The sequence below is a fragment of the Lutra lutra genome, chromosome 2 (genome assembly GCF_902655055.1).
Source record: "Lutra lutra chromosome 2, mLutLut1.2, whole genome shotgun sequence".
NCBI lineage: Eukaryota > Metazoa > Chordata > Mammalia > Carnivora > Mustelidae > Lutra > Lutra lutra.
This window is the reverse complement of record NC_062279.1, coordinates 86629567-86647756: the sequence shown is the minus strand read 5'-3', so window position 1 is coordinate 86647756 and position 18190 is coordinate 86629567. Positions and strand designations below refer to the sequence as shown.

The 18190-nt window shown below is 46.8% G+C and overlaps 1 protein-coding gene across 1 annotated transcript; it reads left to right on the top strand.

Moving 5' to 3' along the window:
• Window positions 1-266: 266 nt before the first annotated feature.
• On the top strand, window positions 267-5532 carry NKX6-1 (NK6 homeobox 1). Its single transcript, XM_047719910.1, has 3 exons — window positions 267-1036; window positions 2774-2946; window positions 5185-5532. The coding sequence occupies exons 1-3, from the start codon at window positions 367-369 to the stop codon at window positions 5443-5445; spliced, it is 1104 nt and encodes a 367-aa protein (XP_047575866.1). The 5' UTR covers window positions 267-366; the 3' UTR covers window positions 5446-5532.
• Window positions 5533-18190: the final 12658 nt, after the last annotated feature.

Genomic DNA, 18190 nt, shown 5'->3' with positions numbered 1-18190 from the left:
TGCTTTGCTTATTTCTCCCGGGGAGAAGATGAGAAGTAGAGATCATTGAGAGGCGAGGAAAAGTAAAGAGAGAAGAGACCGAGACTGAGTCCACGACTCTAGGAGCGAAAGGACAGCCAAACTCGCCCGGACGCCCGCTGATCTCGGCGAGCCACCGCCTCTCCAGTGGCGTGTTTGGACATTTCTGCTGCGCAGCTTCGAGAGCAACTCTCGGCGGCGGCGTTCTCGGCCCAGTTGGCAGGTCGCCTCTGGGAGCGCGGAGCTACTCTTCGCTCGCGCCCTCGGCACTCCTCGCTTTCCTGAGCCCCACCGGGGCACCGGCCGGCCCCCTCGTTGAGTGGCTGCGGGCTCCGGCCTGGCCGTGGGATGTTAGCGGTGGGGGCGATGGAGGGCACCCGGCAGAGCGCGTTCCTGCTCAGCAGCCCTCCCCTGGCTGCCCTGCACAGCATGGCCGAAATGAAGACCCCTCTGTACCCCGCGGCGTACCCTCCATTGCCCGCCGGCCCCCCCTCTTCTTCCTCCTCCTCGTCCTCCTCGTCGTCGCCCTCTCCGCCTTTGGGTGCCCACAACCCAGGCAGCCTGAAGCCCCCGACCGCGGGGGGGCTCTCATCCCTGGGCAGCCCCCCACAGCAGCTCTCGGCCGCCACCCCCCACGGCATCAACGACATCCTGAGCCGGCCCTCCATGCCCGTGGCCTCAGGGGCCGCCCTGCCCTCCGCCTCGCCCTCGGGTTCCTCCTCCTCCTCCTCCTCGTCCACCTCCGCTTCCTCCGCTTCGGCAGCTGCAGCGGCGGCTGCAGCCGCTGCAGCCGCCGCCTCATCCCCAGCGGGGCTGCTGGCTGGCCTGCCCCGCTTCAGCAGCCTGAGTCCGCCGCCGCCGCCGCCTGGGCTCTACTTCAGCCCCAGCGCAGCGGCCGTGGCCGCGGTAGGTCGGTACCCCAAGCCGCTGGCCGAGCTGCCCGGCCGGACGCCCATTTTCTGGCCAGGAGTTATGCAGAGCCCGCCCTGGAGGGACGCCCGCCTGGCCTGCACCCCTCGTGAGTACGATCTCCTAAGTACAGTTGTGCGCGTTCTACCCGCTCTCGGGTCATGTCTTCTGATGTGCATGGGGATCCGTGCACCCTCTTGGCTCCCCAGTAGTTTGGCAGCGCCAGAATCGCACGATTTGGGCTCCGCCAGGACATTCATTGAGGGACTCTGACTTCCCTGAGCTCGCTTCCAAGTGCCCCCCCCCGCCCCCGCCCCAAGTCTTGGGCAAGCCTCGAGGAGCGGGTGAGCATGAGTCCGTGTTGAAAACGCGGTGCTAGGCATGTGTCTCACCCGAGGCCCCAGCTACTTTGGAACAGCCTGACTGCAACCTCAGGCCCTGCTTGGGTTTAAGAGGTGGGAAGGGCGGGAGAGGATGTTGAGCCCGGGCTACATCCCCTCTTTCCTGGCTCCGGCCTGTCTGCCAGGGCCCCACTCCACCTACGCCAGCCGAACTGGCCTCTCTGCCAACAGGCGGGGGACCACAGCGGCAAGACCTCCACGGCCCCGGCTGGAGTGAGTGTACTTGCATGTACATCTCGCCCCAGGGTGTCCCTACCTAACCTCTTCGCCTTCGAGGAGCTCCCCCACCCCCACCCCAGTACAGTCGGGCCGGGTGAGCTCATTGAAGACAGGTCCCCGGCAGCCGCAGTAGCGAGCTCAGTCACTTCGGGCCACTCCCCTCTGCTGGGCTCTCACTTTCCCACCTGCCTCGGCCCTGGAAAGGTGGGGTGGGGGTGGAGAAGGCCCGGACATCTTGGGCCTGGGAATTTTGAGAGGCATCGTGGCCCTCAACATCCTAACATGAAAATGAACCAGAGACAGAACGAGGTGGCGGCAGCACTGGGGAATATACACATCCCACCAAGATCTTGCTTGAAACCAACTAACTGTGTTGCCCCGAGATCAGTCCAATCTTCTGGGTAGTTGGCCACCGCTGAGGAGGCTCCTAGTCTTCCAGGTGTAGTTCGAGGCCCAGCCTAGGTTTTTCTCTTGCTCCGGTCTCTCGTCTTGACCCAGTCCCCCAAGTTTCCATAAATTCTCCAGACCTCTTTCGTGTGGCTGAGCGACAGTTAACTAAGGGAAGTTGCGGGAGCCAAGTAGAGGCTCTCTTGGGAATGGAGGGCGGCCGGGCTGGTGCGGGTGTCGGGGAGACGCTATTGTATTCATTTTGATGGCCGTGTAGGGACCGCCAACAAAGGCGGTACCTCCTCCCCCTCGGCCGCAGCGGCGTTTGACTTGGGGGCGATTTAGCTCTCTTGTGTGCAAAAAACAAGGCGCCCTTTGTTGTGCGGGCACAGGTTAGGAAGGCGCTCAAGGGAAAAAAAAAAAAAAGAAAGAAAGAAAGAAAGAAAACAAAACAAAATAAAATAAAACAAAACTAGTCATCCTCAAGCCATGTCTCCGGGGCTGAGCGAGCACTGACTGGACTGGGAGACTAGACGGGCCTTTATTCCGCATTCTTCAATTTACTGGGGCCTGGTGATTTCGGCTCCGGCAAACTTCAGCAATGCTTGACGTCTCTGTTCGGCAGGTTATTTACTGCTGCTCCAAACACACCCGGCTTTTTAAAACAGGTGGGCGTAAAAAGGCAAAGGGAGGCGCACGGTGGGACTGGAAGCGCGGGACACTTCTGACGTCTGCCGCGGAATAAGCTTTCCAAAAAAACTTCGTGTTTTGAGTTGTTCTCAGTGGAGCCGCTTGTAACCGATTGTTTTTCTCCTTCCCTTGCTTATCTGTTCTCGCAGATCAAGGATCCATTTTGCTGGACAAAGACGGGAAGAGAAAACACACGAGACCCACGTTTTCTGGCCAGCAGATCTTCGCTCTGGAGAAGACTTTCGAACAAACGAAATACTTGGCGGGGCCCGAGAGGGCTCGCTTGGCCTATTCGCTGGGGATGACGGAGAGTCAGGTCAAGGTGAGTAGTAGACCTTACAAACCTCGAGGGATGGTCTCCTAATCCCCAACTCGCGCGCACGCGCGGGGACACACACACACACACACACACACACACACAAGCGGGCGCGTACACACCCCTCTAACAAACAGCCGCTGGGGGGTGCGGATCTGAGGAGCCTGGGGAGATGAAATCAGCGAAAGGGGTGGGAGTGGGGGTTACAAAGGCCCTGGGGTCTCGAGGCGGGCAAACTGTTGATGAACAAAAGGAATCAAGCCCCCGCCTTTGAAATTAGGTTAATCTAGATAGCAGCATGTGCTGGGGGAACTCGCCATTATTGGAGAATAAAAGCATGACCGAAATATCAGCCCTTAGAATAGATCACGCCAGTTAGATAGCTTCTATGTACTCTGTTTGTAAGGATATTCAAGCTTTTGTTTGTCAATTCAAGCTCTGCTAGTCATATCATTTTCTGATGTAGATCAGCCTTATAGTGCTACTATATTAATTTGCCCGTTAAAAAAATTGCACAGGATCCAGCCGTTTAGCAGGGGTGAGTCTGGTTTTAGTTTAGTTGAGGATTATAACTTTGGAATAGTAATTTTCCAAATGAATTGACAAGAGTATTATTGTATTATGAAAGAATTCTGTCTATCAACGGATGTATACTATTTTACTGTTTGTGACAACAATTTATAATTAAAATGTCACTTAGCTTATAATTGAGTTGTACAGTATATTTCCAGGGAATCAAATTTGAGAAATCTTTTCCTGAAAAATAAAAGGATTGAACGAGTAGGTAAATTAAATCCAGTGGTTTCCTATATTTCCAGTATTCTCTTTTGTGTACCTTCTTCAATTTATTATATTTGGTATTTTTGGAGGGGAAAGAGTATACGTCTGTTTTCATTAGTAATCTTGTTGCTCCTTAAATTAAGTGGGAATAACTGTTAGCCACGTCTGCTGGTTAAAGTGTATTTCCCCTGGGGCAAGCATCATAAAATGCATTTCAGGGGTGATTTTGTACGTGACCATTAGAATACCATCACAGTTAAAATTATTTTTGCAATGGTTGGTACAGAGCCTACCACAGTAATCTGGAAGTCTTCATTTGTCACCGTAAATATGTCTGTGTGGCTAGAAGTGAATTATTATAGCTGTATAAGGAAAATAAAAACCACTTTCTTAACAATTCTGATTCTCTAGATAAAATACATAACGGATGAGAAAATGGATGAGAAACATAAAAAGAGGATAGTATCTTTTGGAAATTGGTTGCTTATTGCTGATGCTTTAGGTTAAATTATGTATATCAAACATGGTGTCACACATCATGAATAGCTTAAAATATTTGTTATATAAAATGTCTTGGAGAAGAACAATGTTAAAATAATATTTGAAAGACTAGGCATGCTAACAGTGGAAAATAATGTAATAAGCCAAATTTCACTTTAAAAAATAACTAATGAAAATTCCAGCTTGATTTTTGGTTTTATGAAAAACAAACCATAGAGAAAGACACACAAACTACTGGTTTTAGCTAACCTATTCAATATGTTCAAGCATTTATGTTTATTATTATTAGTGATTTGAGGTTTCTGTTTTAGCAAATCTTTTTCTTTTTCTTTTTTAACTTTACATGGTATATTACAAGTGTAAACGGGAAGGGGAGTGTTTACCTACCATGTTTGTGTGGATTCAGACTTGAGATCTGAGAAACAGACAAATATCCAAAAATGAAAAGGAGAACAGAAGTAATTGGGGCAAATGCCGTGCTTTCTTCCACAAATCACACTAAAAAGCAAGCACACTTCAAGTTGTTTGCAAGTCTTAGTCTAAGAAAGTAAACAACAAATAAAATCACAAAGTCTTTATGAGGCAAACTTAGGAAGGTAAGAAGTTTCCTCCTTCAAACTACAAAGCAGGAAAGCGGACTCATTTTTAGGGAAACTTTAAGTTTCCAAGTTTTTTCTCTTCGGAGACAGCTCACTGACGACGTCTATACACTTGTGTTACTATCGCTATGGTAACGGCGGTCACTCCGTTGGTGCCTGAGGCTCGGAGGAAGCTGGGGCGTTGGAGACTGACTTTGACGGCCGGAACAAGGGCGGTCTCTGAGGGAGGGTGGCAGGCCGTCAGGGGCCCGCCCGCTGGAGCGACCCGGGGATCTGGGGAAGGCAGCCTTGCCTGAATCCGCTCGCCTTCAATTCCTGTCCTCCCGCCCCCGGTTCTCCTCTCCTCCCCTCTCCTGGCCCCCAGGTCTGGTTCCAGAACCGCCGGACCAAGTGGAGGAAGAAGCACGCGGCCGAGATGGCCACGGCCAAGAAGAAGCAGGATTCGGAGACCGAGAGGCTCAAGGGCACCTCGGAGAACGAGGAGGAGGACGACGACTACAACAAGCCTCTGGACCCCAACTCGGACGACGAGAAGATCACGCAGCTGCTGAAGAAGCACAAGTCGAGCGGCAGCGGCGGCGGCGGCCTCCTGCTGCACGCTTCGGAGAACGAGAGCTCGTCCTGAGCGCCCGCCGCCCCCCCACCCCAACCCCCGCCTCCACCGGCGCCTGCCCGGCCTCCGGCCTCAGCCCTGGGGACAGCGCGCGCCCCGCCTGCCCGCCCCTTGGGGCTCGGAGGACCCCGCCCCGCCCGCCGGGGCCCTTTGCTATTTTCTGAGATGTACATATCTATTTTTTTAACCTGGAAGTTGAGGGGGGCGGGGGAGAGCGAGAAAGAGAGAGAGACTCGGGGGTTGATCAGAAGGCAGAAAAGACGTCGAACATCACTGCATAGATAAGGCAACTGAAACTCGCGGCTGGGCCACTCTCGCAGCCCCGCTGGGTCCCCTAGACCCGTCCCCCCCGGCGGGAGCTGCGGGAGTCCCCTCACCGCCCCTTCCAGCCTGGGCCCCCTGCGGCCGGCTGGGGCGGGGCGCGGAGAGGTGTTCTTGAAGGCTCCGCACCCGCCGCAGGGACCTCAGAGCCTCGCGGGCGGGCGACCGCCACAGATGGGAGGAGAGAGGGAGGCTTCTCCCCCCACAAACTGCTGTGCCGACTAAAGCAACCTGTTGAAGGCTCTTTGTAAATAAATCGTGAGTCACACTGACTAGAAGTTACTTTATTGTGAATATTTAAAATGTAAAATGCTTTTTTGAATTTGGTATAAGAAGATGGCCCTCCTCCTTCCTTCACCCTGCCCTCTTTTAAAAGCTACTCAAACCCTACGTCTCCCTTTTATTTTGAACTTAATTTGAGATGCGAGACAAGAATGTTCTCCACCCCCCACTCCTCTCCCGGTTTGGATTTGTTCAGTCTCACTTTTCCCTTTGTCCCTCGTTGCTCGTCCCTGACCACCCCCTGGCTCCGCGCCCCGCTCCCGCCTCCAGGACTTGAAGTAGAAGATGTGGAACCAGGAAAGGCCTCAGACCCGCCTCTCCGTTCCTCTCTGAAATTGCACAGTCGTTTGTTGCTATTTATTAGTGATTTAAAGAAAGTATGGGGGAGGGAGGGGCTACAATAGCTTGTATTTAATTTAATTCCTTTCTGATAAAAATGCGTGTTAAAGTAGATGGTGGGAATTGTTACAACTGCTCTGGGTCAGAAACATAAAAATCCATTTAGTTGCTGTAATTGAATTTGAAGTGTTTTGTATCATAAGAATACTATAGACTATGTATATTGTTTTCTTTTTTAAGCTAATAATGGTGATATATTAGCAACTTTAACCTTTATTAATTTATATAAGGAATTCGGTTTGTAAAGAGAAGAGACCCCCCCCCCCCCGCAAGACCAGTTAAATGTAATGCACTTTCTGTTTCAAAGGATAAATCAAATTAAAAAACAGTTTGAAGATGTTTGTTGCCTTGAATGGAAGGGTACAGATCATTTGATCTCAAATGAGATCTCAAAAGTCAAGATCACAAAATTATTATATTGGTTCCTTGGGTAGAAGAGCTGCTGTTTGTTTGTTTGTTTGTTTGTTTGTTTATTTGAGTGGGGTCACAACTCTCCTTCTCTTGGATTAGGAAGATAAAAGAAATGTAGCCCCACTCGTGGGGCTTCTTGAAGAGACTTGTTTAACGGGCTGCTTCTGATGTCTCTGTTGTCTAATTTTTCCCTGATCGCTTTTTCCTTCTGGAAGAAGTCCCCGGAGGGGACTCATTTCCATATATCCAAGATAGCTCCTTGGTGGAGCCCTAGATCCTGTAGCTGGGAGGAGGCAGAGGAGCTTGCTGGCGCAGCAGCACTGCTGGTTTGAGGCTAACATTTATCCATGCCTTGCAGCTTGTAAGAACGTAGAAGTTGTTGGAAAGACAGGGATCTTGATTTTGCTAACCATTACAATAAAGGATGAATTTAAAGAAAGCTTCTTCTAACTGATGTGAAAGTCTTTAGGGTTATGGAATCGATGTCAAAGCTTCTGCAGCTAAATTTGCAGGGGGAAAAAAAAATCCTACCTAGGGAGAGGGCTGTATCACTGTCTTGGGATCTTTTTGTTTTCAGACACTCAGTTATAGGCTCGGTGAAATATAGTTATCCCCTTAGTGTTTCAAGTTAATGAGCTTTGTGTTCAAAGAGAGAAAAATCAATAGAATTCAGTAGATTCTTCAGGCTAGCGTTAGGTAAAGAAAGTGTGGGTCTGTTTTGTTCCCTTGAAAATAAAATTAAAAAAAAAAACAACTGTGGAAACTAGGAATGAGATTGCCTGAAGGAAATTATTATAGATGATATTCCTGATGGCATGATGTAATAGAAAGAAAGGATGCAAATCTGCTCTATTTCTTTTCTCTGGTATGTCTGTGAAGTTCCCAATAAGTTTTAAACTTCTGAATTTCTGCATTCTTAGCAAGACTGTGGTGTGTATCCTATAGAGAGGCAGCTATTTCAAAAGAGGTTTTGCTGTGCTGGGGTGATGTAATTTGAATCTTAGCTGTAAATAATAAGAATTCCCTTCCTTCCTTCCCTCCTTCCCCTTTTCCTCCTTTCCTTCCTTCCTCCTTCCCTTCCTTCCTTCCTCCCTTCCTTCCTTTCTCTCTCCCTCCCTCTCTCCTCTCTCTCTTTTTATGAAAAAGCCTGGGAAGGGGTGTTGTGGAAAGTCTATTACCATAAACTGCACTTTATTATTTGTTAAATTGCAACAAATGCAAGTGTCTTATCTACTTTCTTACTACTTTTAAACCTTTTTTTGCCTTGAAAAGCCAAGCAACTTTTTACTTATTCCTTCTTCCTAAGAAAACAAAAATTCACAAGATAATTACAAATGCTATTCTTGGAATTTAATAATAACAACTCTTATTATTGTTGTTAGTAGTAAGAGTAATATAGTAGTATCAATCATAGAAACGTGGAACCAAGACTGAAGCTTTCTCTCAAGAAGCAAATAAAGTTACAATATTTATTCCAAATTAGAAATGTGGAAAGACCTCTTCTAATTCCTTTAGGAAGCATTCTCTCTGAGCACTTCACCTTTACATTGAGAGCATCTGAGAAATGTGAGTTGGTGACCTGGCCTCTGCCCTACAGGCAATTATATGGAAGGCAGACAGGGTCTTCCTGCTTAGAGTAAAGTGCTCTGAGTTGTGTAGGCAGCAGCCAGAGTTGGGCTCTGGGGCCACGCTGCACTGGCATTCGTTCCCTTTTTTCGGTTGACTGCAGCAGTGACTTGATTTTTCCAGTTAATTTACTTCCACCCAGGATTCCAGCTGGCCACCAGTTGCAACTGGCCTCATAAAACTGGGAATGAAGGATAAATGGATGGTGGGGGGGACACTTGACTTAGGTGTTCCTTTATACTGGTTGGTTTGAATTGGGTCTGTGTAGGTGCAACAAGAATTTTTTTTAAAGAGTTAGCATGGTGGGGAAGCTGAGGAAACAGCTCAAGTAAGGCAGAGTAAGAATCATTTTCCATTTTTGCTCAAAATTTTTATGACATTAACCAGCCATAAACATCTGATTAAGGCTGCCACCCAGTCATTACAGCTAAAGAGGTCATGATTTAAAAACAAAGTAACAGGAAGTGACCTGATGAACTAATTTTATTTTAAAATGTTCCTACTTTTATTGAGATATAATTGCTATATAACATTGTACCCATTTAAGGTATAATATAATAATTTGATATATTTATATATTGTGAAATGATCACCATAATAAGTCTAATTAACATCCATCACCTCACATAGTTACAATTTTCTTCCTTGTGATAAACTTTTAAGATCTGGGGCGCCTTGGTGGCTCAGTTGGTTAAGTGACTGTCTTCAGTTCAGGTCATGATCCTGGAGTCCCAGGATTGAGTCCCACATCAGGCCTCCCTGCTCAGCAGGGAGTCTGCTTCTCCCTCTGACCCTCTCCCCCTCATGCTCTCTCTCTCCACTCTCTCTCTTAAGTAAATAAATAAAATCTAAAAAAGAAAATCAAGATCTACTTTCTTAACAACCTTGAAATATACAATAGTTAACTATAGTCACCATTACATCATCAGATGTTTGCTACCTTTGACCCCCATCCCTTCTCCCCTCTACCTCCCCACCCCCTCCCACCCTCGCAGTCAACCTCTACTTTTAAAAATGCTTGCAGGCAACAAAATGTCAACCTGGAAACATGAGAAATGAGAAAAACAAGGATTTTTGTGTATGTAGTGAAAGGAAGGGTAAACCTGCTTTTTCATTTTTGTTTTATAGTGTGTGTGTCTATTTCTTTTTCTGAAAAGAGAGTCAGTGAGGTTGGTTGAGAGATATAGAATGAAAGGGAAGGTCCCTATATGGGTCTTTCAGATGTCCCAACAGCATTTACAATTCACAGCTTCTACAGAGTTATTTTCCTAGTCTCCAGAGTCTAAGCTCAGTTCTCCATTGGTGGCTAACCTCTTTAGTTCACATTCAGAGGATTCAGCAACTTGGAACTCTATACCTTCTTTCCCAGAATTTGTGGTATGGTGAGTGGCTTTCCAAGTTTGCAAGCACTTTAATCCACTTTTCCTTTCACTCCTTGGGAGACAGTGGGAAGGGGGGAACAGAAAACTACTCATTCTTTTCTGGAAAGATGTGCATTTCATCATTGCTTAGTGTGCAGGCCCTTTGGACTGGAGGCCTGCTCTTCTTGGAAATAATGTACTAGGCAACAGAGTCTGAGGGTGTGTTTGAAACATTTTGGAGCCGAATGTCATGTACATGAGTATGTTATTAGACCAGCATCAACTTGGCTTGATCTGCACAGTTTTGTCCTGCATGCTGGTCATCAGTGGACACACACACACACACACACACACACACACACACACTATGGAGAGATGAAATTCCACTTGGGAACTCCTAGCACTGAATAGCTTAAAGAGACAGTGGCTCCTTTGTTAATCATTGACAGTACGATCATGTAATAACAACAGAGGTAAGCAGCTGATTTCATCTATAAACTCTATTTTAACCTAGTTTGAACAGCTTTCTCCACACTAAATTTCCTTGCTCTTACCACACACAGAGATACGTGCCCAAATACTCTTCTCCCCTCCTCAGTATGACTGTTTTTTAAAAAAAGCCAGTTCCTTAGTACACTTCCCTTTTTTGACAGGAAAGTCTGTATTTTGTTCTGTAGTATTTAGACTACAAGCTTCACAGAGAAGTACATTCTTCCTAACGTAGCCTTTTTTCAGATCTGCAGAAAACACAGTCGTACTACCCCTCCCCACTGTTAATGTAAAGTCTGACTAGGGAGCAGAGCAATGGTGTGAGGGGATGACAAAGGGACAACAGGCTATTTTCCTGAATTCTGGCCTTGGGCATTCCATAGATTGGCTTGGAGTTGCTCCACAAACTGGAAAGTTTTTCTGAGAGTCTCAGTTCTCTCTCTACTCTTCCTCTTTCATCCAGCAGATCATTCATGCCAAAGATGAAATGTCTACATATGCATCCTTTGTTTTCTGTGTTTATTGAACACTGCACTTGAGGACTTGGAAAAGTAGAGCATGATGTCTCTCTGGTGTTTCATATCTAGCGGAGCCTGGCCAGGAGTCTGAAGCAGAAGTCTCATCCAGAGCTTCTATTTTAGTGTATTTTGAATACTAATGGCTAGTTTGAATGAAGATACATTCAAAGATGGATCCCTTCTTCAGCCTAGGGAAAGAAAGAGTTTTTTTCTACCTAACTGAAAATGAGCATTATTTTTATAGAGGAGCCCTACCACTTCTCTAATGTGATTGCCTCTATCTATCTTGGTAAAGCCAAAGGAAATGTTAAAATATAATTATCTCATATATTTGGTTATTACAAGGGAGACAGATATAACAGATTGAGAAAGAAAACCAGCACACCTCTATAATATAGTTTTATTTTTGGATATGCAAAAATTATGAAAAAATTGTTAATCACCTATAAATTGTTTGGGATCTGTCTGCTTGTATAGTTCACAGAAAGGCAAGGTTGCTGAAAATCTATTAATTATTACCAGACGGTCTAACCACCTGCAAATGAAGGCATTCAAGTTTTCATGCCTCAAATATGAGCCTTCTCCATAGGTGCATGGTTTGTAGTAATTCCTCTAGTCATCATGGGTAGCTGTGGTTCTTATGCTTGAGGCTATGGCTCAGCTCTATTTTTTTTTTTTTTTTTTTTTTTTTTGGCTTAGCTCTTGGAAAGGATATTGTAAACCTTTTTCCCCTGCATACCACCCCTGTCCCCCACCACTGGATTTTTCTTTTTTCCTCTTTGAGCCCCTTACTTGGTTTGTAAGAATTTGCCTAATTTTCTCCCAAATCCAAATGGTCTCAAGTGAATTAGAGGGTCTGAGAAATGTTTTACCTTTGCCACAATCAGATCACATAGTGTTTGAGAGTTGGACTGGGAAGCCAGATTATCTGATCTGAATTGCAGTTCTATCACTGACTGGTTGTGTGATCTTGGTCAAATGACTCTACCTCTCTATGCCTCAGTTTTCTCATACGTAAGATGGAGATAACTGTATCTAATCCATAAGATTGTTAGGGGAATTAAATGGATTAATATATAGAAATTCTTAGGACAGTGCCCAGCAAAGAATAAGCTATGGAATTCTTAGCCATTATCATCACTATCATAACCATCATGAAAAGCCTAGTCTCCAGTTGCTCCTAGCTTGGACCCTGCTGTCTTGTGCAGGATAAATATTTAACTGAGGAAAGGTTATGAAAAGTGAAAGTGGGAAGAGAAGTAAGCAAGGGACATATTCTTTTTATGTGAAACTTAAAGGCTAACTACTGGTAGTGGTTTTCAAATATTTCTAAAAATTGTTTGATATTCCTTCCTTTTAAAGGTGGAGCCTTGTGGCGCCTGAGTGGCTCAGTGGGTTAAACCCGCTGCCTTTGGCTCAGGGCATGATCCCAGGGTCTTGGGATCTAGTCGCATCTGACTTTCTGCTTGGTAGGGAGCCTGCTCCCCCAACCCCCGCCTGCTTCTCTGCCTACTTGTGATCTCTGTCTGTCAAATAAATAAAAAAAATCTTAAAAAAAAAAAAAAAGGTGGAGGCTAATCCCTCTCTTCTTGAGTGTGGCTGTATTTAGTGACTTTAATGAACAGAGTACAGCAGAAGCATTGGTGTATGACTGGGTCATAAAAGGCATTATGGCTCCCTCCTCTCTCTCTCTCTCTAACACTCACTCTGGGGGAAGTCAGTTGCCACGTTGTGAGGACACTCAAGCAGCCCCTTGGAGAACTCCATTTGGTAAGGAAGTGAGGCCTCTGCCAAAATTCAGTCCTAATCTGCAAGGAGTGTGAACATGCTGGCCATCCAGCCCAGTCAAACCTTCACATGACCGCAGACTTGCCCCACATCTTGACTGCAGCCTTATGAACCCCAAGGCAGAATCACCCATCTCTCCATGATTCCTTACCCATGATTCCTTAACAGATTCCTTACACATGATGTGAGATAATCAGTGCTTATTGTTTTAAACCATTACATTTGAGGATAAGTTGTTATGTAGCATAAATAACTAATACAGTATTTGACAGACCTATCTCTGTTCTCTGAATAAAGAGTAGTATATTAAAGACAGACTCTTGAGGAAGGCATCTTTCATGATTACTTCAAGTCATTTGAAAATGCCACCAGAATGACCCCATGTGGTATGAAAGAAGCCTTTGGGTAACTTTAGCAGGGTCTAAAAACTTGAGTCCTATTGCTGGTTTCTATTTCTTGGTGGTAACTTGACTCCCAAAAAGTCACTTAACTTAGATAAGCTTTCATTTCCTTATCTATAAAGTCATCTTAGTAATAATTACTACCTCACAAAAAAATGAAACAAGAAGAAACCAGAGAGGGAGACAAACCATAAGAGACTCTTAATCTCAGGAAACAAACTGAGGGTTGCTGGAGGGAAAGGGGGTTGAAGGGATGGGGTGGCTAGGTGATGGACATTGGGGAGGATATGGTTTGTGTTGCGGTGAGTGCTGTGATTTGTGTAAGATTCATGAATCACAAACCTGTAACCCTGAAACAAAGAATACATTATATGTTAATTTAAAAAAGTAAAAAAATATAATTACTACCTCACAAAGTTGCAAAAGCAAAAGGGCTTCATAAAGTATAAAGTAGCACAGAAATGTAAGAGGCGATGACTATCCTGTAATATAGATGTATAGTTTGGTTAAACGTGTCATACTGTTGTTTCCCATAAAGGAATCTCAGACATGGAAAAAGCCTGAATCCGGCTTTGCAGGGCAATATTATTTCTCTCTCCATGGACCATGTCCCAGATACACTTCCAGCTTTACTCAGACTGGTTGGGTGCTGGGAAACCTAGAGGGGGGAAAACTCAGGAAAAGAAAAAAAAAAAAGGTGCAAAGGGACCCTGGATTTCAAGTTAGGACTGAGGATTTGGAATTGTTCCCTTTATACTTTGAGAACTAGGGACATGAATCTGTTTCCAAGACAGTCCAGGTGGCAAGAAGGCAGGAAAGAGAAGAAGTGAGTGACAGATGCTGTAGCTCCTGCTGGTTCTTTAGGATTAAGGAAGAGAGGCAGCAAGCCCCTAGAAAAACAAAAGGACCCTCCCCCACAATGCCTGACCCCAAAGTCAGGAGATCTCTTAACTCAGAAGAAAGCTCCTGTTGGGGCACCTGGGTGGCTCAGTGGGTTAAAGCCTCTGCCTTTGGCTCAGGTCATGGTCCCAGGGTCCTGGGATCGAGCCCCACATCGGGTTCTCTGCTCAGCAGGGAGCCTGCTTCCTCCTCTCTCTCTGCCTGCCTCTCTGCCTACTTGTGATCTCTGTCTGTCAAATAAATAAATAAAATCTTAAAAAAAAAAAAAAAAAAAAAGAAAGCTCCTGTAGACCTTGCTCCTTCCAGGGAGCTTGGACATTATTTGCCAACCGAAGTCAATGGGCACAAAGTTCCTCTTCGCTGCCTGCCTACTTGCCTCTTGCACACCCGTCCCAACAGAACAGCACAGGGAAGTCAGTGCACCTGGGGAACAATAAAAGCTGAAAATACAGCTGAAGACTTGGGCTTCATTGCCTCTGGTGTAAGAAACCACCCGGTGCCTGTCTAGGTAGTCTGTTAAAAGCAATTACAGAGAAAAGGGACTGCAAAGGAAAATATGGAATCAGCACATTGTCATTAACTTCCATGAGATAGAGAGTAAGGCAGAAGTGGATTACTTCAGGGGCCTTGTGTTTAGCACCCTTAGGATGACTATATCAGCCAAGGACCCATGCTCTACCTGGAGATTATGATGGCTTCCAGGTAAACAGTCTGACAACCTCCCTCCCTCCCTCCCTCCCCCTGTCTTACCTTCTCTCTCTCCTTTTCTTCTTCCTCTTCCTTCTCTGCTCTCCCTTCTTCTCCGCCTATCCCCCTTCTCTTTCTGTATAGGGCTGTGCCATTTCACCCAGGGGAAGAATGTGCCTCAGGGAGATGTGAAAGACCAGAGTGGGTAACAGTTTGGAAAAGCTGTAATTGTATTACAATTGTATTACAATTGGAAAACTGAAACCCAGAATAGCTGGACTGCAAGGGCATAGGACTCTACAGTCCTTGCCTGCTGTTGTATGCCCAGGATGTTGTACAGTGCCTGGCATGAAGAGAGTATTCAAGGAACATTTCTTGAATGTCTGCACTCCTGTTGGAGCACACACACGAACACGCACACAGTGAAGCCACGGGGGAACTTTGCATTCTCTTGCGGGGGAGGGGGGATTATTTTGTTTTTCTCTTGAAGATTTAAAAAAAAAAAAAAGATAGACCTGTAATGTAACCCTTTCTCTTCTCCCAGCCTGGAAGCAGAGAAATGATCTCCAAACTATCAGTTGTGAGTATATATGTAAATATCTGACAAATTGCTGTAAAAATAAGCACACACAGCTTAAGTAGAAAATGGGGGAGTTCAATGCAAAGATTTTCCTTGGGAAAAATGGAAGATCAAGAAAGGGTATTATAATACATTCATTTGTCAGCTCACAGCAGCTACTTTAAAATAAAATCTTCAGTACAATCATCATTTATAGAAACAGTACAATCCAATCATCATTTGTAGAAATGTATGTTACTTTCCAAGGCACATGAGTGAAAATAATGCATAAAGCAATAAATAAGAGGAGGACTTATTGACCATTTAAAATACTCTTCGCAGTTGAGATTCATCTCTTTCACTGATCCCATCAGAGAGTAGATACCAAACTTAGATCTCCAGCAATATTTTCCCTGAGACAAAAACTTAGGATGATATAAATTAATACAACTAACTGGTACATATTTTAACTAGGCTTCCCTCTAAGACTTGGGAACATTTCTCTTGACCACCATCCATCTGCCTGTCTGTCTCATGCCCGGTTCAGTATCTGAAAAGTCTGGATGCACTGTGGAGACCTTTGTACCTTTAGATCTCCCTTTGTGGTGAACTGATTTTTAGAGGCTGTGTGAGGCTAAGAAGCCTGAAGTAGAACCTGTCGCAGTTAGGTGGTGGTGGGGCTGGAGTCAACTTTCTCTTACCCTGTAGGCCAAGGTTACAATTAAGGCTGTTTTCTTTAGCCCACTCCCTCTCCTTTCCCCTAGAACACAGGAATTAGGAGCTCCAGGTTTTTTTGTTTATTCTTCCCAGTTAGCCACTGTATTGAAAGCCAACTGCCATTGACCATTTCCGTTTCCAAGGGGAAGGTTTTCCCCCTGAGGGTAATGAACACATTTAGGATCCAAGGAGAAGGAGAAATGAGTAAGTGCAGACCTCAGGTCTTTTAAGTAAGACTATAAAAAGGGCAGTACCTACTACTCTGCCATTCCTTATCCCCACTCCCTCCCTAAAGGGGTTTACATTCTTCCACTGGTAAGGGCTTCCTTGGCTTCATCCTTCAGTACTTTTCCTATGTAGCTTTATTAGAGCAACAACCCCCTCACTGTCCAGCAGAGGCCCGGGCAGCCTAGAAAAGCCCTGTGTGTATGGTGCCTTCACTCCCTTGAAATCTGGGGGTCCTTTACCCAGAGAGCAGTAGGTTTGGGGGTCTCAGTTCTACAGATGAAGTCTGGGACTTTATGCAGCTGGGCGGAAGTTTTGCTTCCCTTTCAAGGAAAGGGATTCCAGATTCCACCTCTCACCTGATCCTGGCCCAAAGAAGGCTCTCTTTAAAGAGCTGGGTCTGTAAAGGAGCAGAGAACGAGGACACCTGGCTTACCTAGGGAGAGAAGGGCCATATTTGGAGAGGAAAGATTTCCCAGGCTGGGACATCTCTTCCTAAGGGTAAAGTCTGGAATGTGCTCAGTGCTCCCATCTATGGGCTAGTGCTGAAGTAATCTCCTGGAATATCTGGCCCGGGCCTCCCACCACTTACCCTTCAGGTGAGGGGAGAAGGGAGGTGCCCTAGGGCCTAAAGGCCTGGACCTCCCAGAGTCCATCCTGTTCAAAAAGGACCTGGAAAGAAAAGATGCGGAGTTTGAGGGTCTGAGGCTCCCTTTGAATCACAGGCAGAGGTCAGAAGGAGACAAATCAGAATTAGTGTTGATTACATGGGAAGACAGTTTAAAAAACGCTGTTTGCCTGTGTCATGCCATTTGCTCTGAAAGCAGCTCCCCACAAGGGTATCCTATACACAGGCTCAAGCTGGGTCCTCTCCCATCCGTCTAATTTGCACACTCTGGGTTCCCGAGTCTACCATTGGAAAGAGAGGCAAGAGGGCAAGAGGTGGAGCTTAATGGTGGTACTTCTTACAAGGGTGATGCCAGGACTTTGGCAGTAGGGGCCCACTGAATAGGTTTGCTTATGGATACCTTTAAGCCCAGAGGGTGGTGCCTCTGAGGACACTTGCACACCCCACTTGCCCAGGAAGCGCATGCCTACACACAGAGAACAGGTGCTGTAGGATCTGGATCCTTCCAGGAGATCCCCCTAGAGCCAGAAAGAGCACCGGTGGCCGCTGCCTTCTGCCATCGAACCGCCCCTTGTTTTAGACGCCCTTCTTCTCGTGTTCTCTTCTCTGTGGTTTGGATTGAGCTAAAATCCAGTCACTGGACAGCGGATCTCAGGGAACTCATTTCCACACAGCTGCAGACATTTCCCACCACATTCTCTCTTTGAGGGATCGCAGGGCCCAGGAAATTCGAGAGAATTCGGACGTGGCAGGCGCCGTATTTCCCTTTCTGGTCCCGGTTCTGTCTTTGGCAAATTCCTTATCGAGACCAGCTGGACGAAGGCCTTTTTTGATTCAGGACCCTGACCGCCACGCCTGGCCCCAGTTCACTCGTAACTGGGGCAGGGTCGACCTCGGACTCCTCACCCTGGTAGCTGGGCACGCGCCTGCGGGGCCTGTGGGCTCCACCTGCCTTTGCCAGGTGTGCTCGATCAGTTGGGGACCCTCCCCTATGAAGGTCTCCCGCTAAGAAGAGAGGGTTTGAGCAGCACCCCCCCCCCGCCCCCCGGAGTCCCTAAAAGTTCTCTGGCACTATCTGTCCTTGATACTGCCTTCCTCAGGACGGACGCCATTCCTGCCAAGGCACCTGACATTCCGGCTTCGTAGCGGAACAAAATCGGGGCGTCCGGGGAGAGCTGATCACGGGTAGCTCCCTCGTTCGTTTCCACCTCGAGTTTTTAGCCCGAGCTTGGAGAAGGGCGCCGAGCCTCGGAAGCCTGACCTCGGAAACCAGCATGTTGGCCCACCCGGCCCCCGGGCACGCCCCCTGCGAGCTGGGCCGCTCGTTCCCGTGCTTCGGATCCCGGCCCCGGCTATCCCCACAGAGGCCGAGCGCGCCCCCTGCAGGCCGGGCGGGCCTCAGACGCCCGCGAGCGCCCCAGGGTGCAGCCCCCAGTGCAGCCTGC

Coding starts and splice junctions, on each gene's coding strand:
- NKX6-1 (XM_047719910.1), top strand. CDS start 367: ATGTTAGCGGTGGGGGCGATGGAGGGCACCCGGCAGAGCGCGTTCCTG. Junction 1,037..2,773: donor CCGCCTGGCCTGCACCCCTC/GTGAGTACGATC, acceptor CTGTTCTCGCAG/ATCAAGGATCCATTTTGCTG. Junction 2,947..5,184: donor TGACGGAGAGTCAGGTCAAG/GTGAGTAGTAGA, acceptor CCTGGCCCCCAG/GTCTGGTTCCAGAACCGCCG.